Source organism: Pogona vitticeps, chromosome 2, assembly GCF_051106095.1.
Source record: "Pogona vitticeps strain Pit_001003342236 chromosome 2, PviZW2.1, whole genome shotgun sequence".
In the NCBI taxonomy this organism is placed as follows: domain Eukaryota; kingdom Metazoa; phylum Chordata; class Lepidosauria; order Squamata; family Agamidae; genus Pogona; species Pogona vitticeps.
In genome coordinates, this window is record NC_135784.1 from 310,259,626 (window position 1) to 310,284,208 (window position 24,583).

The following is a 24,583-nucleotide window of genomic DNA, read 5'->3' on the forward strand; positions in this document are numbered from 1 at the left end:
TCTGAACCCAGCTACCACCTTCAGCAGTTCAAGTTTCCTTAATTCCTCCAGTGATCCAGTATTATAGGCAAATACTGGATCACAAAAGAAAATAAAAAGTTTTTAAAAAGACAACAATGTGGTGGCAATTTTTGTGGGTTTGTTTGTGTGGTGTTTTGTTTTGTTTTTACATTTTTGTTCTCAGCTATAAGGCTTGCACAGACTCACACGGCTAACTCTTCTATAATTCCAAGGAGCAGTTGACTTTAAAAGCTTATTTTTCAGTTCACCTGCTTCCTTTTTGCAGAAGGCTGTGCCCTGCACTAGAAAGACCGATATTTGGGAAGCTAGCTGGCTTTGTCTCAAAGCCTCCCCTCCAACTCAAGAGAGAAACTGAAGCATCAATACCTGCCAAAAGTTAAATAAACCGGTGCTGAAAAGAACTGTGTGATTACCAATGGCACACACTGAAAAAAAAGACTTTTTTTCTGTTTAGCACCTGCCTTTAAGGTCACAAAAGCAACTGCTGGTTAGTTATTCATTGCTGCTCAAGGGACTTCCATAGCTACTGGACTGGTTGCTCAGTAAAGGTACACTGGACTGTCACACAGGGACTGACCTCAAAGCACACACACACACCCCAGACATGCACTATGGGACAGGAGCTTGATCTTGCTATTCACATCCTCCTGCATGGATCACACAATTTCTCGGCAACGTTAGTCAAGCCGAGTCACGCTACTGTCTCTTCAAAGGACTTTCTTTACCCCAAGGTGAAATACAAGCCACCCTCAAGGCTGTTTGTTATATAGTCTGTTGAGCTGTGAAGACTGAGGATCTGAATTGTTTTTAAAAAGGCCAAAAGGGAGTGCAACCTACACAGGGAAACACAAACCTGAAAGTGTTAACGGCAAATGCAGAGACTGATAATACATCTAAACCTTGTTATTTTATACTTTTTGGTATGACGATCAGAAAGATTTTGGAAATGCTATCTAATTTTCGGGACATACATAGCAGCACAAGTGGTTAGATGCTCACTTACAGTTAACTTCACTCATGGCAATTTTTAGCATGCATAACAAAAACAAATAGGCTTGTAACACCATCAAAGATTTCTCAGTATACATGGCTTAGCAACCAAGTACAATTTGACACAGAAGGAGACAACTGTGTCACACTGTTAATACATTTTCAAAATGTTGATTATATAAACACTAGTGTAACATGGAATAATTAGCTAATGCAAAATATCTCTTTTTCATTCTGCAGCCATTAAGCTTAAATCTCTGAAGTGCTAAAGCAACAAGTTCTGACCTCTGGTTAAAGGAGGTTGTACGGAGTTCATTTTTCCCAAAGAAAACTTCTTCTGTTATACATAACACTGTGGCAAAAACCAAGTTATTAACACGGTTTAAGCCTCCAGATGCACACTGTCATTAATGGATACAGCTCCCTCCCTTTCAAATCATTTATCCTACAGTCATCACTTTGACACGGGGGGGGGGGGGGGGGGAGAGCTGAAATGTCCTGACGGTGAACAAATAATTTGTACGTGACACTGTTGGGGCCCTGCCGCATGTGAATTACCATATTTTTCCATGTATAAGACTATACTTTTGTCTAAAAACTTTAGACTAAAAATTGAGAGTAGTTTTATACATGGAAGTAAGCTGAGAAGAGTACAAAAACAAGTGGAGGGGAAAGCAGGGATCAAAGCAATTCTGCAGCACTTTGATCCCTTTCCCCTTGCACTTGCTAAGCCCCACTTAATTTTGGATTTAAAAAGTGGAGTGCGTCTTATACATGGGGGCGTCTTATACACGGAAAAATACGGTAATTTTTATTCTTGGGGACACAGGACCGTGTCATGATAAGGCATAGGAGCATCTGTCAGCAACGGAACTCAATGGTTATGAAAGCTGAAGTCCTTTGTGAGTCGTACCCTTTGCGTGCTTACAAAAGGCTCACAGATGCTCAGAACGCAAGCTCCTGCTATTTCCTCAGCCAAGCAACTTACCTTTGGCTGAGAAAAAGGTACAGCCAGCCCTCCACACTCTGCCGGGGCTTTCCAGAGAGCCTGCTGTTATTATGGGCTCACCACCTTTTCCAACCGCAAGGTAAGCAAAAGTGCACCTTCAGGTTCAAAGGTGTTTGTGAGCATTTGAACAAAACTGCTCGTCTTTCGAGCCGCCCTCGTCCAAATGCTCGGAACATCCCTAGATGAGTGTGATTGTGTACATGTTGTTGTTGTTTAGTCGTTATGTCGTGTTCGACTCTTCGTGACCCCATGGACCAGAGCACACCAGGCCTCCTGTCTCCCACTGCCTCCTGGAGTTGTGTACATGACCCACGAAGTAATAGCAAGGTAGCTTTCCAGGATGATTGCTTGGCCTTCGTTAATTCTTGCCTTTCATGGAGTAATTGTGCGGGATGAAGACGCACGGGTCCTTACCTGTACGACTGGTTTCTGTGGTTGTGTCAGCTGCGCGGTCGAAATCTGCACTTTGTCTCGAGCGCCCCGAGGACGTTCACTGCCCACCGACGTCATCATATACAGTATATACAAAACAATGTATGTACAAAATAGAAAATCTGAAAAGAGAGGGAAACACCAACTGTTAGGCGTTGCATCTAGGACAAGGAAGAAGCACAGCTGATGCACAGAAAGAAGAACTACTGAACTGAGAACTGACGGATGAAGGACATCCATGTGACACTTTATTTTAGCACAAATGGAAGCTGAATTTTTATTACTATTTATTATATTTCTTTATTTCTCAAAGCAGAACTGACCCAAAAGGGAACAATAACTTTTTTTTTTTAAAGAAGGGCAGGCTGGCTGGGCCAAGATGAAGAAAGATACTTTAGCTGAGAACTGAGGAATCTCCCACTTTCATTTTTTAAAACATGAAATACCATCCCCGCACTGCATTCAGCCTTCTGGATTGGTGCCCACGGATAGGCTTAACCTCCAAGACCATCACACTTAAAACCATCTGCACTGACACACACTCCTAGGTTTTGTGGCAACGAACTTCACATTTTTAGTATGAGTTTTCTGGAGAAGTCCTTTCTTTTAACTTGCCTAATTAGTTCACCCTTTAGTTTCATCGGACGACTCCAGGTTCTACTATCACAAAACGGCTAGCAGAACTGTGAACATTTTTCCAAGAAACCCAGGGCTGTAAAAAATGTTACCACTAAATGACATATAAGGACTAGAAATAGGCACAAGCCACTGGTTTCATGGTGGCTTGTATAGCAGCTGAACAGGTGTTTGGCGGTTTCCAGCCCTGCCTCTGCCAGCCAGCACCCACTCAGAAGCAGTGTCTCGGCTTCTCTGACCCACCTCCTCCAGCAGCTGCCTATGAGTGGGCAGCTGCTGGTGGAGGCAAGGCTGAAACCATCAAGCCCTGTTCAGTCGGTATACAAACTGGCACAATGAACCAGCAGTTTGTTCCCATCTCTGCTAAGGACCTGTATTTTAGGGTTTGCCCCAGGAGGAGAAACGAGCCAAAAAATAAGAACAGAAACCACAAATTTTGTGAGAATGTATTACCTGAGCAGAACAAAACAAATTAGAACAAAGGTTGCCACATCCATAAGCAACTAAAGCCAATCCCGTATGCTTCATACATGAAAACGACAGCGCCCACTACAGAGAGCAGTGCATTTTGGATATGAGTATATGAAGCATACACAATACTATTAATTATCTAATTCTATACAGTTTCCTACTTATGATTAGATTAGGCATCCTTTAGTCTCGAGAGACTATGGTAACGTGCTCTGTATGGAGGACTTGGAACAGCATTTAGCGTGGCTGAGGAGGCCAATTAGAGAGTAACACAATCCCTATCACACTGGAGACAAATGCAATCTGTCCCCTGTCCAGCTCCCTGATTTTGCTGCTTTTGTGACTTCCTTTGCCTCGGCCTGCTGGACTAAGGTCTCTTCAAATTGGGAGAGGCCGTGATGCACCGCCTGCCTCCAGGCTGAATGCTCAGAGAGGTCAAGGTTTCCCATCTGTTGAGGTCCATTCCTAAGGCCTTCAGATCCTGCTTGCAGATCTCCTTGTAGGAATCCAACCTACTTACAAAGAACCTGCTATTTTCAGAGAGTAAAACTCACCTTTTAAAACACTTTACTCATCTCCAAAGAGAAAATGTATTATCAGAGTATTGTTTTAACATCCCCTCTCAATTTTCCAATCCTTCCAGAAAAATGGAAAAATTTGAATTCTGTCCTTATTTTATAAAATGGAGCAAACTCTGGCTGCTTCTCTGATTTTCCAGTTTTTTTCCCCCTCGGGCCTTCACATAGCTAACAGTGATGTTCTGTAAACACAGCGTCTCGCTGTGCCAGCATCTCGCTGTGCCAGCGAGCTACAAAGTTCTCCTTCTGCGTGATACAAACAACTGCCACCAGGTGCGTAAAACATAAAAGGCTTTAGCAGTTGGAAAACCTTCTGTCTATTACAATTGCTTAGGTAAAAAATCAGTGTATAAGAAGGGAGGGAGCTGTAATTTCCAGCAGACTCAGGCACATGGAAATCCAAAGTAATTTTTGCCACCTGAAGCAGCCTCCCAGTGTTCTTACGCCAGTCATCTAGCATTTCATTGCTGACCGGTGCAGACTCAGCTGGCATTTTAACCTCCTCTTTCATCTATTGACAAATTCAGTTTTTACTGACCAAGCTGTACCCAGCAACTAAAACCTTCAAAGCAATATGGAAAGACTCTTTCCCCCTGAGTAGCTGAAACACATACAACACTTCCAAGAACGTTTGCATAGTTAAGTGGAAAACTGACACCTACATCACAAACTGATCACAATAACCATTGCAACACAGAAGACTGGACTCTTTACGAAACAGCCTGAACAAAGCCATCTTGCCTTCTATGCTAGCTACGCTTTACTTTTGCCCATCCAGTTGTCACTCTCCTTTCGCCACCCACACACAAAAAGTACCTTAGAAAATAAGACGAAGATGCAGATGAAGTATAAATAGACCTACACTGTCAAAGAACTTCAGGGATGGGGGTTCTGTGAAGAAATCAACACAAAACCTATGTACATTTTGTTGTGTTGTGACAGGTGAAGAAGGCTCAGGTTTTCACAGCGTAAATGAAGATTTAAAAAAAAGAGAGAGACTTCAATCAATCATCACTTCCTGGTGTGTACTGTTGCCCTGTTTCCCCCAAAATAAGACAGGGTCTTATATTAATTTTTGCTCCAAAAAAACCCCCGCATTCAGACTTATTTTCAAGGGATGCTTTAATTTTTTCCACGTGCAACTATCTACATTTATTCACATACAGTTGTGTCACCTTCTTCAGGTTGCTGCCCAAGGGTGAAGGGCGGGGTTTCACTTAAATGGGGCTTATTTTGGGGGTAGGGCTTCTATGACAAGCATCCTGAAAAATCCTACTAGGGCTTATTTTCAGGTTAGGTCTTGTTTTAGGAGAAACAGGGTAGAAGCCCACAATCACTACCATCATCATGATGGTCACTTAGGAAAACCTATGTTAAGTACAACTTTAAACTACCACCAGATTCTCCATTGCTCTTCCTGTAATAGACTGCCATGAAGAAACCCACTGCACCCAACAATTTTGACATGATTTCACCATGTGCATTAAAACAAAGAAACAGTACTACCAATATTGTTCTTTTAAAAGCTGCTTAAATAGAGATGCCTTTTCCATGGATCCATCACTGATTTTAAACAAGATATACTGCAGACCTTCCCAGCAATTTGAAAACTATTGCAAATAGCAAAATATTTGCAAAATGTATCCAATTTGCTTAGCCTGTAGAGATCACAGCAAACGTTCTGGCTTTCCTGCAAGATAAAAGCAATGTTCCTCCATCAAGAGTGCTAAAGTACCTGTCTGGAACAGAGCCCCTCTGACTCAGAAGCCAACTATCCTTTTGAGACATCTGTTCTCAATCATTTAGAGCATAAAATGTATTTATCAGCAATGCCCCTTGCTTGCATTCTTGGTTTTTGAAAAAGTATGGGAACAGACTTCCATTTAGAGGTATAAACAGAAGAAACCTTTCTCCTTAAGAGTTTTTCTTTTTTTAGAATAATGAAAGACGTTTATGACTCATCATACCTGCTAATTTATGTAAGTTTCCAAACTAAAAGCACTCCTTCAAATATTCAAGAGCAAAAACATACTCTTGTCCCCATGTCCTGTTTTGTAGACTTCACAAAGGCATCACAGTGGATAACATACACACTACAGGGCAGACGAATATGCCTTTGGTCTCGTTCAGAAAGATTCTTATGCTTTTTCAATTCAACAAAAAAGATTTGTCCCACATAAATACAGTGGTGCCTCGCAAGACGAGCGCTTCATTTTACAACGAAATCGCATAACAACGAAGATTGACAAAGCTTCTAGTCCTTGAACTCGGTGGTGTGTAAAAGTATGTGGGACAGTACCTCACAAAACCTCAGAACCCCTAATTGGGGGGGGTGTTATGGTTGGGATTTCATTGGCCCACATAGTCTCCTACTGGAGATTTGAATAAGCAAAGTCTTCCCCGCTTCTGGAGACTAAGCGAAGCAATCTTTACCCCTTGACTCTTCCACAATCTGGATTTCGCCCTTCTTCAGATAAAGTTGCTCAGATCATAAGCTGTGAGAGCAACAAAAGGAGGCTGCCACAGGGTGCCCAAGTATGTCAAGTACAAATCATGCATGGGTAGAAAGAAGGATGACCGCCGAAGAATTGATGCTTTTGAACTGTGGTGCTGTAGGAGGCTCTTGAGAGTCTCCTGGACTGCAAGGAGAACAAACCAATCCATTCTGAAGGAAATCAACCCTGAGTGCTCACTGGAAGGACAGATCCTGAAGCTGAGGCTCCAATGCTCTGGCCATCTGATGAGAAGAGAAGACTCCCTGGAAAAGACGCTGATGTTGGGAAAGTGTGAGGGCAAGAGGAGAAGGGGACGACAGAGGATGAGATGGTTGGACAGGGTCACCGAAGCGATCAACATGAATTTGACCCAACTCCAGGAGGCAGTGGAAGACAGGAGGGCCTGGCGTGCTCTGGTCCATGGGGTCATGAAGAGTCGGACACGACTTAACGACTAAACAACAAAGAAAGATCACAGCTCAAAATACAGGCCAAGCTACGACATGTGGAGTACAATGAATTTCTCTGCTCACGATCATCCGCAAGATCATAGATAGGACTCAAGTCATGAAACTTGCCATCAAGCCAGACTTAAATTACACCAGTGACTCGTCTTGGACTCAACTCAAGATGGGGCGTGTTTTTCCCCCCAATGATTCAGATTTGACTTGCAACTCAGAAGCCACCCACCCTTCCCTTTTTCTGGGGGAAAAAAACTTGTTTTTAAAAGGGCCTCAAGATTTGGTACTAAAGACTCAGATCCGGACCCAAAGACTTGCCCATATCACTGAAGAGGTCACCACCACACCGTAAGAGCCTAACGTGCTGTTTTCATAATGTCAAACAGTCCCATAAACCAAAGGAAACTTTTTGGAAAACTACCCGGAGAGCAAGCAGAAGGCCTCGAAGCGAGCCTCAGCAAACAACAGCAATGCTGCAAGGGCTGCTCGGCTGCCCGTCCGAGAGACGGGCTTTCTGAAACACAAGAAGCACAACGAGGGCTGCAGAGAGTCAAGTTTCTTGTCCGTATCGTTTCTTCCCTGCAGGTTCCATGCATTTCATGCTTCTGGTTTGCAACCCTCTAACAGGGCAGCTTCAAATACAATTGCTAGCTTTCTTGCTGTGTGGGCTTCTAAAAGTTCATTTTTTTTGGTCTTTCTGGTAGTGGAAAAGGTCTGATCTAGAACACTGCTTATGACTGACTCCCAAGACTGATAATAATGTTTATTACTTAAAAAGCAGGTTCTAACACTACAGCTCCTTTCTTCTTTAATCTGTCCCTTCCCACCCCCTTCACTCAGATTCCAGCAGGTTAATCAAATCTGACAAGCCTGTTGCCATGGAGATGGCCAGGATGTCAAATTCAGGCATTACATTTCTGAATGCAAGATCTAATGGGGGGGGGGGAGACAGACTTCAAGATGTATACAGAAAAGTCTACTGAATCATTTGTGCACTAACCAGCAAAAGAAACTTAAATTGCTCTTGATATTTGACCTTGGGTAGACACAAGGGCTGCGGATAACCACATATAGGAAATTTCCTTCCACCACTCTTAGTACAAAAAGGGGGGGGGGGGAATGCATTTTACATATGTCCCTGGGTATGGTGGAGACATGCAGTTGGGGGGCTGTGGATCGAACCCTGCAAGCCCCTATACAGTGGTGCCTCGCTTTACGATTGCCCTGCATTATGACGAAACCACATTATGACGATCTTTTTGCGATTGCAATTGTGATCGCAAAATGATGGTCTGAATGGGGTTTTTTTTTTTGCTTTGTGATGATCGGTTCCCTGCTTCGGGAACTGATTCTTCGCAAAACGACGATTTTCCTCCAGCTGATCGGCAGTTTCAAAACGGCCACCGGGTAAATAAAATGGCTCCCTGCTGTTTTCTGGGAGGGATTCCTCACTGCACAGGCACCGAAAATGGTCGCCCTATGGAGGATCTTCGCTGGACATTGAGTTTCCAGCCCATTGGAACGCACTGAAGGGGTTTTAATGCGTTTCAATGGGCTTTTTATTTTCACATTACGACGTTTTAGTTCTACAGCGATTTCGCTGGAACGAATTAACGTCATAATGCGGGCACCACTGTATCTTTCTACTCTCTCCTGACATTCGACAACTTCCTCTGCTGTAGAGCATGCGCTCAGCATCAAAACGCCCCCTCCTGCCGTCTCCCATCAAAAAGTGGCCAGCAACAGGCGAGGGAAGGAGTGGACCAAATTTACAGAGTCCCACTCAGAGTATGTATGGCTGGGTTTGACACGGGATGTGAAAAAATGCTCTCTAAATTCTTCATCCTTAGTGTTTTAAGTTCTCCTGAGCTGACGACTCAATTAAAAAAAAATTCATCATCTCTGACAGCCCAAATTTCCAAGTGAAAGTGAGACAAGGAGCAGGATTTTTTTCACCAAGAGCAAGACAGTTTTCTCCAACTGTCGCCTGAGAAACGGGTGTCCTATTTGTTTTAAAAAAGTGTGTGTGCACGCGCACACACAGAGGCTGTTTAAAAGGAGGGGAACAAACCTCTGAAGCTTCTTATCCTTAGAAGTCCATACAACAAAGCAGAAACCACAGCTTTTTTTGCAGAAGGTGAATTAAAATTACCGTATTTGCCGGCGCACAAGGCGACCAGCCGTATAAGACGACCCCCCCAACAGGAGGAGAAAGAGGGGAAATGGGTGGGTGGCAGGCGAGCGAGCACGCGGCTGGCTCAGCAGCGCGGGGCAGCGGGCAGCCCAGCGCCAGCTCAGGCATGGCAGCAAAGGGCGAGGAAGAGCGGAAGAGGCTGAGTGGGCGGCGGCAGGAGGAGGAAGAGGAAAAGGGAAACATTCAGGTGGCGGGCGAGTGAGCGTGCAGCTGGCTCAGTGGCACGGGGCGGGGCGGCGGGCAGCCCGCGGCAGGCTCTGGCCGCTCAGGCATGGCAGGCTGTGCTTCCCTCCCTCCATCCAGACAGACTGCATGCCTCCCCGGCCAGTGCGGCCCCGCATCATTCAGTGCACCCGGTGTACAAGACGACCCACCCACTTGGAGGCATGTTTTTTGGGCCCAAAAAGTCATCTTGTATGCCGGCAAATACGGTATCGGCACAATTTTGCACAGTGTGCGTCAAATCTGCTCTTGCTCTCTTATTGAGGCAGGAGAATAATTTTGTGGTTCCTCACCGTTGCATATAAGGATAAGGCAAGCCAGTATTTACTCTCCGAGCTAGATAAGCCAAGGGCCCAGACTCTGTGTCTGGCAGCTTCACACGTCTCCCTGTGTCCTCTTCATCTTTGCCCCCGCCATTTAGTTGGCGTTAGAACTCACAACTAAAAATGTTCCCTTAAAGCTCACATCCAGGTAGGACCCCACTTCTGAATCAGTCTGCTTGTCAAATGGCTCAACCAACCCAAGACCCTAGCAACCGAGATCCTCCTGCTAGCCAGCCAGCAGCAGCAGCTTGAAGTAGTTCAGTCCTTTCCCCACTCTTCTCAGATTTACGGGGAGGGTGGTGTGCATGTGAGCAGGCAGGAGAAAACTGAAATAAAGGAATCCATTCCAACACCACCAAAGGACAGAGACACAAGGGTAGAGCAGTGATGGTGAGCCTATGGCACGCGTGCCACAGCTGGCACACAGAGCCCTCTCTGTGGGCACGCGAGCCATAAGTTGCCATCGAGAAATACTCACCTGTCCTCTGATCACAGATTTTGGCACTCCCCTCTGCTGGTGCCGTGGTCCAGCGGAGGGGTGCAATGACCTAGCCCAATGGGGGATTGGAGGACCAGGAAGTATCTCTTTGTTAATACCGCCCATAGGGGGAAAACACAAGCATTTAACCCTTGCAGTGCAGGAGCAGTTGTTTTTTCTAAGCTAAAATCTCAGCATTTGGGTTTTAATTACAGCGCTGGCACTTTGAAATAAATAAGTTGATTTTGTGTTGCACTTTTGGCACTCAGGCTCAAAAAGGTTCACCCTCACTGAGCTAGACCTTTCGCACTTTCCCAGAGACTGGAACGTGGAGATTCCAGGTTTGCTTGTACCACATCGTTATAAGAACTTAGAAACCAGCTGGGGAAGATTCCCAGTTCCATGTCCAGCCGGAAATAAGGAAGTACAGTGGTGCCTCGCTTGATGACGTTAATTCGTTCCAGCAAAATCGCTGTAGAGCGAAATTGTCGTCGAAGGAAATTTTTTAAAAACCCACTGAAACGCATTAAAACCCAGTTAATGCATTCCAATGGGCGAAACACCTAATCGTCCAGCGAAGATCCTCCATAGGGTGGCCATTTTCCGGTCCCTGTAGAGCAAAAAATCAGTCCTAAAAACAGCGGGGGGCCATTTTGCACAGTGGCGGCCATTCTGAAACCCGACAATCAGCTGTTGGAAAATTGTTGTAAAGCGAAAAATCAGTTCCCGAAGCAGGGAACCAATCGTCACTAAGCAAAAAAACTCCATTAAAACATTGTTTTGTGATCGCAAAAACATTGTCGTGAAGCAGATTTGTCATTATACGGGGTAATCGTTAAGCGGGGCACCACTGTATACACTAAGGAAAAGATCCGTCTGAATGAGAACTTAAAAAAACAGAAGCAACCTGACTATTATGGCATCTCTAATTCTTTTACAACTACGTGTCAGAGGCTAGCAATTTGTACGCCTCGCTATGCCATTTTTTATAAAAGCTTCCTTCCTCTGGGTGGAAGATCAAAAGCCTATCATTAAAACTCCAAGTCTGCTAAAGCACACCGACTATTTTAACATGAAGGCCAATTGTCTGATTGCTACAGGAAGGAAAAGGTTACTGGTTTTTTATATCCAATTTTTGGGGCGTGGGGGGAAGAGAACTGGCAAACCATCAGTGAATAATAGAAAAATTAACATAGCTTGTAAGATTCTTTTTAAAATCTAAGTTGAAAGTCTCATTATTATTCATTTAAGCTAATCAAATTTGCTTCACTGGATATTTCCTTTAGACTTAAATACACTTTTAAAAAAAAATATCAGAAGCAAGGGGTTGAAAATTAAGGAGATGAGATGAAAAACATGGAGAACCTACCACAGCCTGTGTTTTAGCTCCCAAAATTTCAGAATGATCAGAAAGAATATGCACACTTTTTTTATTTATCCTCACACACGTGGTTAAACTTTGCAGAGAAAACAATCCCTTATCTGAGAATGAACAAATTGACATTAGCTTAAATAGGCTATGGTTTTTCAAGCAGAAGGGACGTGGTGGCGCTGTGGGCTAAACCACAGAAGCCTGTGCTGCAGGGTCAGAAGACCAAGCAGTCGTAAGATCGAATCCACGCGACGGAGTGAGCGCCCGTCACTTGTCCCAGCTGCCGCCAACCTAGCGGTTCGAAAGCATGCAAATGCAAGTAGATTAATAGGGACCACCTCGGTGGGAAGGTAACAGCGTTCCGTGTCTAAGTCGCACTGACCATGTGACCACGGAAGATTGTCTTTGGACAAAACGCTGGCTCTATGGCTTGGAAACGGGGATGAGCACCGCCCCACTAGAGTCGAACACGACTGGACAAAAATGGTCAAGGGGATCCTTTACCTTTACCTTTCAAGTAGTGATGCATGGAAGTGAGAGCTGGACCATAAAGAAGGTTGACTGCCAAAGAATTGATGCTTTTGAATTGTGGTGCTGGAGGAGACTCTTGAGAGACCCCTGGACTGCAAGGAGAACAAACCTATCCATTTTGAAGGAAATCAACCCTGAGTGCTCACTGGAAGGACAGATCCTGAAGCTGAGGCTCCAAGACTTTGGCCATCTGATGAGAAGAGAAGACTCCCTGGAAAAGACGCTGATGTTGGGAAAGTGTGAAGGCAAGAGGAGAAGGGGACGACAGAGGATGAGATGGTTGGAAGTGTCATCGAAGCGACCAACATGAATTTGACCCAACTCAAGGAGGCAGTGGAAGACAGGAGGCATGCTCTGGTCCATGGGGTCATGAAGAGTCAGACATGACTTAACAACTAAACAACAACAACAACAACAACGATAGGCATCAAAAGATGATACAGGACTCAAAATTACTAGGGATGGATTAGGAAGAACTTAAATGATCAGGGAGGCTTGAGGGAGATGATATTAGTAAAGAAAATATTTTGAGAGATGTTGGGGGGCAGAAGACTATGCCCTAAGGCCACTTCCAGGAGAAGTGCATTTCCTCTGTCCTAAAAGCGCAGACTCAGATACATGGGGTTCCTCCATTTCACTTCCTCATCAACTCTGCAAGTTTGGTACGGCTAAGAGAACTGTCCAAGACCTCTGGATACGTTTCATGTCTGAGCATCAATGCAAACACAAAGCCTCATTTTTAACAAACTATACATGTGTTTTTTTAAATTACAAATGGCCCATTTTCTTCATTCCAACCTTATCCCAGCCAAAGCGGGGAAATATTTATAGATATAGGAGAAAATGTTTAAAGTGGACATTTTATTAGCTACTGACTCAGCTCTTAGGAAACAATGTCAGGAGTCATTTCCAAAACCAGCCACTGCAACATAAAAACCATCAACTTAATGGCAGCCCATAAAGCTCCAAATGAATGACAGAACTAACAATTAATCAAACAATACTTATATTGAAGGAGCAAACCAGTGATGACCTTTGTTTTCAGTGGACTCTCTGCCTTGATTTCCAAGTGTCAGAAGTCAATTAAGAGTCAACAAAGCCCTTTTCAAGAGCACCACAGGCCATATTCCAACAGGACTTGAAAGCCAGCCCTCTCCTAGGGATGTGAAGACGCCTCTCTCTCCCTTTGCTCCATTTCAGGTAGAGAATACCAAGAAGTAGCTTACTGTTCTTTTCCGGGGGGGGGGGCACTCTGGGACTGTGCAGGTTGCCTAAGGCCACACAGGCTGGCTCTACTCACAGGGAGGCACAATTGGGGAATCAAGCTCCCAACCTCTGGCTCCACAGTCACTTACCTAACCCACTGAGCTGTCCAGCCAGCAATCTCTTTTTCCTTGGCTCCCAGCACTGGAAAAAAACAGCCTGTCAAAAGGTCAATGAACTCTATCCAGCCACAAGGACTGGTGATCAATGCGTGCAAAAGATTAGCCAACAAAAACCTTCAATCATAGTCGTCATGTTTCCCCTTATCACAACAAAACACCCATAACAAAAAACAGCCTGATCACAGGAAACACTCAATCTCCTGTAAAGAACAAAAACCTGGTCCCACAGCTACAAAAGCTCAACAATCCCACACAGTACACCAGAACACAGGCAAAGTTCTAGCTCCTGTCTTCTGAAGATACCAGCCACAGAGACTGGCGAAACGTTAGGAAGAACAACCCTCAGAACACGGCCAAGGAGCCCGAAGAACCCACAACAACCATCAGATCCTGGCCATGAAAGCCTTCAAGAATACAATCTCTTTTTCATCTCCCCCATCTTCTTCCCAACTGCCAGCGGAAAGCCCCCCAGCAGTTTCTTAAGGCAGCCATCAGGAAGGAAAGGAAGGACTTTAAAACAGCAAAGAGCACAAATGTTTTTGATTCATTCTTAAAAGGAACATGCAGGGGAATTTCCTATTCTCTCTGTTTCCATCTTCTCTGTCCCGCACCTTTCTTCTTTTAACTGGATCTGAATGTAAGTCTTGCTGTGGCCGAAAGACTTCAATGATTCAGTCAATGACTCTGCAGTAGGAAAGGAAGGATTATTTCTAAGATCTGTCAATTCTGAGTTTTTCTTTCTGTTTCTCCATTGCTACTTAGGAGAGGCGAACAGTGGATTTAAAATCAGGGTCATTGGAATGCCAGTCTGCCCCAGTAACGCCCGTGGGCTCTTTGTTTCTCCCCACAATGGCTTCAGAAACTGACAAACAGCCTGATTCAGCTCATTTTTACACATTTCCCCAGAAGACAGCGCACACGCTTACAGTCTAGAGACACCCACGAAGAAGCCAAATGTTCATTCATCAGATGGTCTCCCTGCTCCGTCCTGGCCCTCGGTTTTTTTTCCCCCCTTCCTTTTAGAAAGAAAACTGTGATTGAGTTTTTTCATCTTTGGCGGCTTATTTTCTTCCTGGGCAAGGTTGGCTTGGACAGCCACCTTCAAACCTGGAACCTCCTGAGAATCCTTTTCCATGGATTTGTAGAAAGGTGTCCTAGCAGACAAAAATAAATAAATAAATAAAATAAAAGACTGGCAAGGGGTCTGAAAACCACTGAGTTGTGGAGGAAAGAGCGGGGAAGGGAATGCTCTCCTTTGCCAAGCATGCAGCTTGGATCATTTGCTTGAGACACTGGATTCCCCCCCCCCCCCGCTATGTAGGTCACTGCCACACTGGTTTCTGAGACATTGTGTTGAAAATATCTATGGTGACTAATAAAGTGACATTTTAGTTCCTTCCTACTCCATGCACCGATGAACCGTGGTTTAATATTACAGGAGGGAGGCTCACAGAGGATGCCCTCCCACACCCTCTTTAATGCAAACCACAGTTTGTTGATTCAAGCTGTTCAGGGCAAACCACAGTGCGTGTTAAACAAGAAACCAGGGAGACTTCTAGCATCTGCAAGGAAAGGAGACAGACCTCATGTTTAACGTTCACACCATGGTTTGATATTATGCAGGAATCAAAGCTAGGATTAAAAATGCTAGAAGAGAAGAGCCATGTAAATGAACCTGTATTTCACCCCTGCTAGCCTTCCTTCTTATGACCGTACAGGGCAAACTGTACCATGTCTTGTCTCACTCACTGGTACAGAAACTCTGCTAGAAAATCGAACTCCCATCCAGGGAAGTGAAAAAGAAAGAATTGACCCCAAGATCCTTTGGGAGCTGTTGGTAGAGGTCCAATTTGAACCGAGGTCTAAACTGGTTATGTACCAAGGCCACGTCAAATTTCAAGAGAGCCAGTTAAGTGTTCTGCTTTGAGTCACACTAAGAGATCACAGTGTAAAAGCTACAATTTCAATGACAAGGATTTTATTTTAAAAGTAGACCTTATAAAGTAGGAACTAAATCAAAGCGAGCCAGATGCAAGAAAACACTGCATGCTACTGAGAGACAACAGGAAAAAATATATTCATGCATGTTCTTCCTCCTCCTCAAGGTGTAAGCGTCCTGAACTTTCTAAACTGCTCTTCCGCTCCTCCATAACAAGTTCCAAATATTTCCCTAGAATAGAAGCAGAGAGGCTGCAGCTGCTATAAATAGCCATGCTGAGAGATCAGAAGTTAATCAGGGGATCACAAACGAACACACACCCAACGACCCAGCCCAGGACTGTGTCTGACTCAAAAGTAACAGCTTGAAAGGCAGAAAAATAAAGCGAACAAGTCATTGGCTATAACGCACCCATGACGATACTTGACTGAAATCTTCACCTTTGAAGCAGTGATGTAACTTATTAAAATAAGCGGACACAGAAATGCTAAAACGGTTTTCACAAAATGTCACATGCATCCTAATGCTCTTTGTAAAAAATAAAAAGCACATACACATAGCCATTTTTTAACTAGGGGACCAAGCACAGTGGTGCCTCGCTTAACGAGCGCACCGTATAACGATGAAATCGCATAGTGATCCCTTTTTTGGGATCGCTAATGCGATCACTTACCAATGGCCCCATGGGCGAAAATCGCATTGCGAAAACCGGTAAGCGTTTCATTTACCAATCTTCGCATTGCGACGCCCGACAACCACCTGTTCAGCCGCTCCAAAATGGCTGCCGCGCAACCAAAAATGGCCGCTGCAACCATTTTCGCGCCCTGCCCTCGCTTACCAAGGGCGCGAAAATGGCGTCGCAATGAGGAAACATCGCATAACGGTGAGTAAAGAAGCCACTGGAACGCATTAAAATAAGTTTAATGCGTTTCAATGGCTTTTTCCGTCCCGTTTAGCGATGTTTCGTCATAGCGAAGGTTAATCCGGAACGGATTAACCTCGCTATGCAGGGCACCACTGTAATTCTATTGCCTGTGACCGGCTCTGTCAGAAGTACCAAAGTTCATGAAGAGTCACAATTCCGCATTCTAATAAAACTATAATTCCCAGTACTATCTGAGAGAAAAACCAGAGAAATGGCATTGCATAGTTTAGGTTGGCTATCTGAGTGCCAGAAAAGAAAATGTCCAGCTAGATTTAACGTTTTGTTTTTGGTACTAACCACATTGATTTTCTTGACGTTTGCTGTACCTCCCCCAAAGCCATGTTCTAATTCACATTTCCTTATTTGGCTGCCCAGTAACCCAAAGTTGCTGCTAGCTAGACACAAACTGGCTGGAGGATAGCTCGTAGCCAACTCAATGCTGAAAAATGTCTTGAAAGACATAAAGCAATACCAAAACGGAATTGAAACACATTATGGAGACTGCCATAAGATCATAAGACAAAGTTTTTTGCATGTTATATATTTAGATTTTCAGCTTTCAAAACATACAGTGGTGCCTCGCTTAACGAGCGCACCGTAGAACGACGAATCCGCATAGCGAAGGGGTTTTAGCGATCGCAAATGCGATCGCATACCGATGGCCCCGATGGCCGAAAATCGCTTTGCGATGGTCGGTAAGCGGTTCGCTTACCGACCTTCGCTTTGCAACCTGCGGACCAGCTGTTCGGCGGCTCTAAAATGGCCGCCGGAAGCCCCGAAATGGCCGCACGCAGCATTTTCGTGCCCTCGGTAAGCGAGGGGAGGGCGCGAAAATGGCTGCCGGCCACAGGAAAACATCGCTGAACGGTGAGTTTTGGGCCCATTTGAAACGCATTAAACGATGTTTAATGCGTTCCAATGGGTTTCCTTGATCCGTTCAGCGATGTTTTCACATAACGAGGGTTAATCCGGAACGGATTAACCTCGCTATGCGAGGCACCACTGTATATTCCACATAAAGAATAAATTCTGGTCCCAGGGTCAATATATGGAAAAGGTTAAGTCTTCTAAAGTAAGTGATGCTTTTAGAAGAAAAATAGGTTTTGGGATCATTAAGACTTGATTGACAAAGACAAAGAGGCACTAAAGGAAAAAAAAGAATGCTGTAATTCAGCATATGAAGCAAAGCATACCTTGAACCAGTACAACATAACATCAGAATATAAAAATGCCAACGCAGTTTTGAAAACTCTAGAAATTGACCACCAAACCCACAGGAATAGGCAATTCCGCTTGCAGATCCCACATTATGGCTTCGGTAGGATAAAGACGAACTCCAAGACTGCACTCCAGTGGTAGCATGGGCTGGCAATGTAATTCTCTCAAGTACTGTATTCCTTCTCTTACCATACTGTGCCCACAAGGCTACACAGAGATAGGTCCTTGGCAGGTACTTCTGGAAATCTTCTGTAGTATGTTTTTATTCAAGTCGGATTTTGGTAGCCAGGCATCAATCTAGCTGGATAATTAACATACACTCACTTGCCCCAAGCCCATAGGATGGGACTGATAACAACACACCAGCCAACAACAACAAATCCGACAAGGGTGAAACTCTCAGCTACACTTGATCCTTCGGGGAAATTACTTCCTGCACTGTACTTAAGCATCACCATCAGTCACACTGAAGTGCCCAGTGTCAAACAGGGTGGGAGGGGGGAATGAGACGGCAGATTTGGGAACCCTCATGGAAGCAGCCTCTGTGCTGCAAGGTCAGAAGACCAGCCGTCGTTGTAAGATCGAATCCACGCGACGGAGTGAGCTCCCATCGCTTGTCCCAGCTCCTGCCAACCTAGCTGTTCGAAAGCATGTAAAAATGCGAGTAGATAAATAGGTACCACCTCGGTGGGAAGGAAACAGTGTTCTGTGTCTAGTTGCACTGGCTATATGACCACAGAAACTGTCTTCGGACAAACACTGGCTCTACAGCTTGGAGATGGGGATGAGAACTGCGCCCTAGAGTCGGACACGACTGAACTAAATGTCAAGGGGAACCTTTACCTATGGAAGCATGCAATTGCTATCTCACACTGCAATTAGAGTAGGCCCACTGAATCAACAGAATTCACATAGGTGTTGACTCACCAAAGCACCACTGATTCAATGGGTTTACTCTGTTGTCATTCTGTACTGTCAAGTTGAAACTGATAGTGATCTTAATAGGGATTTTCAAGGTAATATGTAATGAGTGGTTTTACCAGTTCCACTCCCCCTCCAGAGTTTCCATGGCTGAGCGGAGTCTACTCTAGTTGGAACTTAATACTGGATTTTGGCCAGAGACTAAGAATCTGGACTGCAAATTCTGCAAAATCCCAGTTTTAAATCTTGCAAGTTCCACAGGTAAAGCCAAACAATATTTAGAGTAACCACTTAGCATGTTCAAGGTATTTTCAAACATCACAGAAAATATTTTTAGGAAAATGCTACTGAATTCTGCTGAATGTGGTATACTCGTTAAAGTACTGGACTGGAACCCAGAAAATGTAGGTTCTACCCTCCATTGAGCCATGAAACTCACTGGTGACCTTGGGCTAATTTCCTTTTTCAGCCTGACCTAATTCACAGGGCTATTATTGAGAAAAGGTGATAAGAAAGAGCCAGGCACAGCACTTTTGAGTTCAGTGGAAGAAAGGAATGATGCAAATGGAACTTAACAACAATAAGTCATGAGCATTATTATTGCTATTATTAATGTAAGATATTTTACCCGTCTCTCTTCTTAAAAAGGATGCAAGGTAGCTTACATTATTAAAAGATAAAATTTAAAAGCTATAAGCAGTAAGAAATCCAAAACATTTAAAATAAATCAAACAAATACCACACTAAGAAGGGTAAACAAAATCACCATGAAAAACACATTCTAAGCCACATTTTAAAAACCCTCATTACTAAGGGGAAAGCCTGCCTGAAGAGACATTCTGGTCCTCATCTGCTTGCAGAAGGACAGCAAAGATATCTGGCCTCCTTTGGGAGTTCCAGAGTTTGGGAGCAAGCCACAGAAAACGCCTTCTCCCCTGTACCCATCTGACGCATCCGTGAAGGAGGCAGGACGGAGAGAAAGTCCTCTCCTGACGATCTTAACACTCGCACAGGATCATAAAGGGAGAGGCGGTCCTCGAGCTAGCTTGGATCCAAATTGTACAGAGCTTAAAACCAGCACTGAATTTCGTCCAGAAACTGCTGCTCTAACAGTGGGATGATGTGATCTTCATCACTAGCCTCAGTTCACAATTTGGCTGCAGCATTTTGGACCTACTGAAGTTTCCGAACACTTTACAAAGACAGCCCCACATGCAACACATTACAGTCATCTAGTGAGGATGTAAACTAAAGTATGTGTTGTGGTGGCCAGATCAGATCTTTCCAGGAATGGGCACAGCTGGTGAAATAGTTTTAAGTTTGCAAAGGCACTCCTGGCCATCAGTGAAACCTGGTCATCCAAGGCTCAGAGATGAATCCAGGAGCACCCTAAAGCTTGTGCTGGATGGGGAGTGTCACCCCATCCAGCACAAGCTGCAAAACTATTCCTTGATCTGCCTTTCGACGGATCAGGAGCTCCTCCCGTCTTGTTTGGATTAAATTTCAGTTTATTCGCCCTCGTCCAGTCCATTGCTGACACCAGACACCGATCTAGAGCCGAAATAGCTTCCTCGGATTTAGGCGGAAAGGAGGGGTAGAGCTGGGCGTCATCTGCATATTGGTGGCACCAAATCTCAAAACTCCAGACAACTTTGTCCAGCAGTTTCATGTACCTACTAAATAGCATATGGGACAAAACAGAACTCTGAGGGACCCTACAGGCCAGAGTGTTGAAGAGGAATTCCCCCAGCACTACCTTCTGAGTTCTCCATTGTAAAACCATGGCTCCAAGTCCCATCCAAGAGAGATGGGCTGGAAGGATACCATGGTCGATGGTATCAAAAGCCACGAAAAGGACCAGAATAATCAATAGGAACGGTTCGAATCCCAACACAGGCCATCCACCAAGGCGACCAAAGCAATCTTTGTCCCATAACAAGACCTGAAGACAGACTGAAATCGATCTAGATAATCATTCTTGTCCAGGAACCCCTAGAGCTAATTTTGTTGTTGTTTAGTCGTTAAGTCGTGTCTGACTCTTCGTGACCCCGTGGACCAGAGCACACCAGGCCCTCCTGTCTTCCACTACCTCCCGGAGTTGGGTCAAATTCATTCTGGTAGCTTCGATGACATTGTCCAGCCATTTCGTCCTCTGTCGTCCCCTTCTCCTCTTGCCCTCACACTTTCCCAGCATCAGGGTCTGGAGCTAATAGTCTTAAACAACTCTACCCTAAAGAAACGATTCTAACCTGGTGACGTGAATAAGCACAGCCAAACTCTAGAAAGGGCAACAATTGGCACATAAACCTCTGATTCTGAAAAGAAGGCACTATAAACCGTTATGTCACATTCCCAGTTGTAAAGCTGCTGCAAACTAGTTCTAAGCTACACATATGGTAGTTTTAGGAGGAAATGCAACAATCATTCAAAATATGTTGAACTTCATGTCTCTGGTTAGATGACCTCCTCCAACATTAAACTTGAGTTTGTTATCTAACAAAGAGTCAAAAATACACTTTTACAGAAGAAAAGAAGGTATATATCATTCCATGCACCAGCCCCATAGATGAAGCCAAATTCTCAAGAGCATTATGTACAGTGGTGCCTGGCATAGCGACGATAATCGGTGCAGCAAAAATCGCTGAACTCCCAACCTCTGGCTCCACAACCAGATACCTAAGCCAATGTGCTATCTAGCCAGCTTCCTACAATACTAATACCTGAAACCTATGTAGGATAACAGACATGGGCTACTAGCACTCTTAGCATAAATGAACAAGACATCATCACACTGAGAGGACAGAAAGGAGAACGTTAGAGAGTTTGGTGAAGGGGGTCCGGAATATAAATCTGAAAGCAAAACAAACCAAGTGTGGAGACCTTCACTTTCACCTATTTGATAAGTTAGCAGAATGCACAATGCTCACTGATGCTTCATAAATTTATTGGACACTGTTTGAAATCTACACACTGCTTCTCAGTTTTCATAAACGTTCTTTGGAAGCTATTTCAGAGTAGCATACATTTTAAAAAACATTCAAAATAGCCATATTAAAATAGTTCATATTCAGCAGTTCCGTATCTGTATTCTAACAAAAATAGTCTTCTTTGCCCTTTTTATTGTCTGAAACTGCAGGCCGGCAGGGACACGAGGGAGGTGACCTTCTCTTCCTCTGCCTCTGGAGCAAGGTGGCCCCTACGGCCCATCGGGGCCTGCTTTTTGCAGGTCTTCAAAAACATGCTGAAAATCCATTTGGTTACTTGGGCTTTTTCTCCTCTGTTTTATGTTTATGAGGTTTTTTAGCTGCAATTATCATAGCACTTTCTGGACTGGAGGTTACTATTCACTTGCATTATGAGTTTGTGTTCCAATAGTGCGTCGGGTTTTAAATATTTAAGCTGCCCCAAGAGGCCTGTATCCTTAAAGGGAGACTGGAAGTGCTTTTTAAGTTAAAAAGGAATAAATGAAGCTGGTTAGGCTTAAAATCCTGACCTTCAGTATGCTTAACCTGCAATGTATCCTGTTAGGCAACTGCAATGGTGAAACACTCCAATTTCCATCTTAAACTGGGCAACATCCTGATTCGCCATTGTTCATTTATTTGTCTCAATCGAGTTTGCAACTTACAAGTGCATGAAACTCTACACCCCCCCCAAAAAAAAGAACTACCAAGCATTCTCCTTAAGAGCTGCGGTTCTATCAGCATGACTTGAACGAGAATGCCCACTCCAGGGCCCAGCTAGCATCCATGCCAAAAATGGGGCATTGCCTCTAACTTCAGCTTTCCCTCTTTTTTCAAAAATTAACACAGCCGTTGGAACTTGAAGCAAGAATAGCAAAAAATCAAAACATGCATCTGTGGAGTACTTTAAAATCCCTTCCTCGTTGCTTTAAAAACACACAAAATGAACATAGCCAATTTCTCCTGCATGAGTCCTTTCGAACTGAGTCTTCTAGCAAAGACACTGGTGCAAAATCCCTAACAAAGTTCCGGTTATACAAGATAAATTCTTCCTTGATTTTTGTCATAATTGTTGGCGCATGTTCTCGAAAAACCCAGCTGTCACTACTAAAGCACACAAAGAGATTAAGTGGGCTTGTTTAAAACATGGGAAGACCATACATTTCAGCAAAGGGACTTATCTGTGATAGCGAACCTATAGCACGTGTGCCACAGCTGGCATGCAGATACCTCTCCCTGGTCACACAAGCAGAGTGCTACATCCCCTACGACAACCCCTGCGACCAAATCTCAAAATGCACAACTGCAAGCCACCTACCCCTGCTACCTTCCTTGGTTGCTGCACTTATGAATCAGGTTTTTTAGAGATCGGAGATAAGGCTGCTTTATTGTTTACTGCTGTAGAATGGCCAGAGGCAGTCAATCCGGCTTGTGAATTACTAGTGAATTACTACTTCCGCTGGACGTGACTGCAAGCAGGAGGGAAAGCTCCAATTAAGGCGAGAAGGAAGGTGCGAGAGGGGGACTGGTGGATTCATCAAGGTTGTTTAAATGTAATGAGAGGAAACAGGGACATACTGAACTGATGCAAATGATTGCTGAAAATTTAGGGGGGGAGGGAGGGATGAAGGTTGTGTGTGTGAGAAATTGAATCTTTCATAAAACCATGAAAAAAGGAACCTGCCAAAGTGTTTGTGTGTGTGTGTGTGTGTGTGTGAGAGAGAGAGAGAGAGAGAGACAGAGAGACTTGACTCATAAAACCAGAATTAAAAAGGCATCAAAAGCTAATTACAATTGGTGGATTGCATTGCATTCAAAAGTAACCAGTAAAGGATTTCAGTAAGATTGTATTATGGTACACACTCGATTTTTTCTGGCCAGCCTTACAAATTGCTTTCTGTTTGACAGAGTGGGAGGTGGAAGTAATTTTAAGGCATTTTCCACATAGTTCTATTTTTAATCCAAAATATGGCTCTGCAATGTCTTTTTCTGGTAAGTAGGGAAACTAACAAAAGAAGCCTAAACATGATTATCTTAAAAGAGCCTTTGATGAAAAGATTTTTCTGCCCTCTGCACCATTTGATATATTTAAATAGCTAATATTTTATTATGCGATTATTTAATTGTCATTATATTTTATGATGTTTTAAATGTTGAATTTATTTTATACTTGTAATTATGGTTTTTGTTTGATTGTGTTGTAAACCACCCAAAATAGCCTGGCTAGATGGGTAGCATACGAACGAACGAAAGAAAGAAAGAAACTTTTAACTCGGCAGCAATAGGTCAAGGTTTGAAAAATTATAGTACTATAGAAATATATCAGAAATATATCATTAGAGCTTCAGCATATGTTATGGGATGGAGCTCTGCAATCCTGTGATGTAACACTTCTAAAATGCAATGCTATCCATGTTTATACAAGTGTGAGTCCCTTGTAGTCAATGGGGCTTATTCCCAGGGTGTTTATAGGAAAACAGGCTTTTTCTTTTTCTTTTCTTTCTTATTGTTTTGTCTTACGTACTGTGCAATCTAATGTAGTGGTTTTATCATTTAGTATTGTTTACTTGCATTGTTTTGTTTTATTTTATGGTTGTTAGCCGCCTAGACTGGTCCTTTCGGACCAGATAGGCAGGGTATAAATAAATAAATAAATAAATAAATAAATAAATAAATAAATGTTTATTCATTAGTTTTTCTGGATTTTTAAAGGACAAAGTAACAGTATAAGTACTTAATCCATTCATTGGTTAAGTATAACATACAGAATGCCTCCACCTATCTTTAATTGAATCCAGTTATGCCATTTATCAGGTTCCTTGGGTGATCTCTGTTAAGATACTGGTTAGATCTCAATCATCTGAGGCTTCAGCAAAGTCCCCAGGCTCTGTTTTTGATCCCCAGGGTCCCCAAACTGGGAACACTGAGAAACGCTGCCATGATAGATGTGACCAGTCACTGAATACTCTGCAAAACAAACTGGTGAAGTGAAAACAAAAGTAGCTTTTGTAAGAAAAGC

The 24,583-nt window shown here is 43.7% G+C and overlaps 1 protein-coding gene across 5 annotated transcripts in view; it reads right to left on the bottom strand.

The window, feature by feature from the left end:
- UBAP2 (ubiquitin associated protein 2) overlaps positions 1-24,583 on the bottom strand; it is a 104,771-nt gene that overhangs the window by 65,716 nt on the left and 14,472 nt on the right. For all 5 annotated transcript variants that reach the window (XM_072993000.2, XM_078384172.1, XM_078384174.1 and 2 more), the window contains one exon: positions 2,435-2,574. In XM_072993000.2, the coding sequence (XP_072849101.2) occupies positions 2,435-2,533 (99 nt within the window). In that variant the 5' untranslated portion in view covers positions 2,534-2,574. Of the gene's footprint in view, positions 1-2,434; positions 2,575-24,583 lie in introns of those variants that run through there.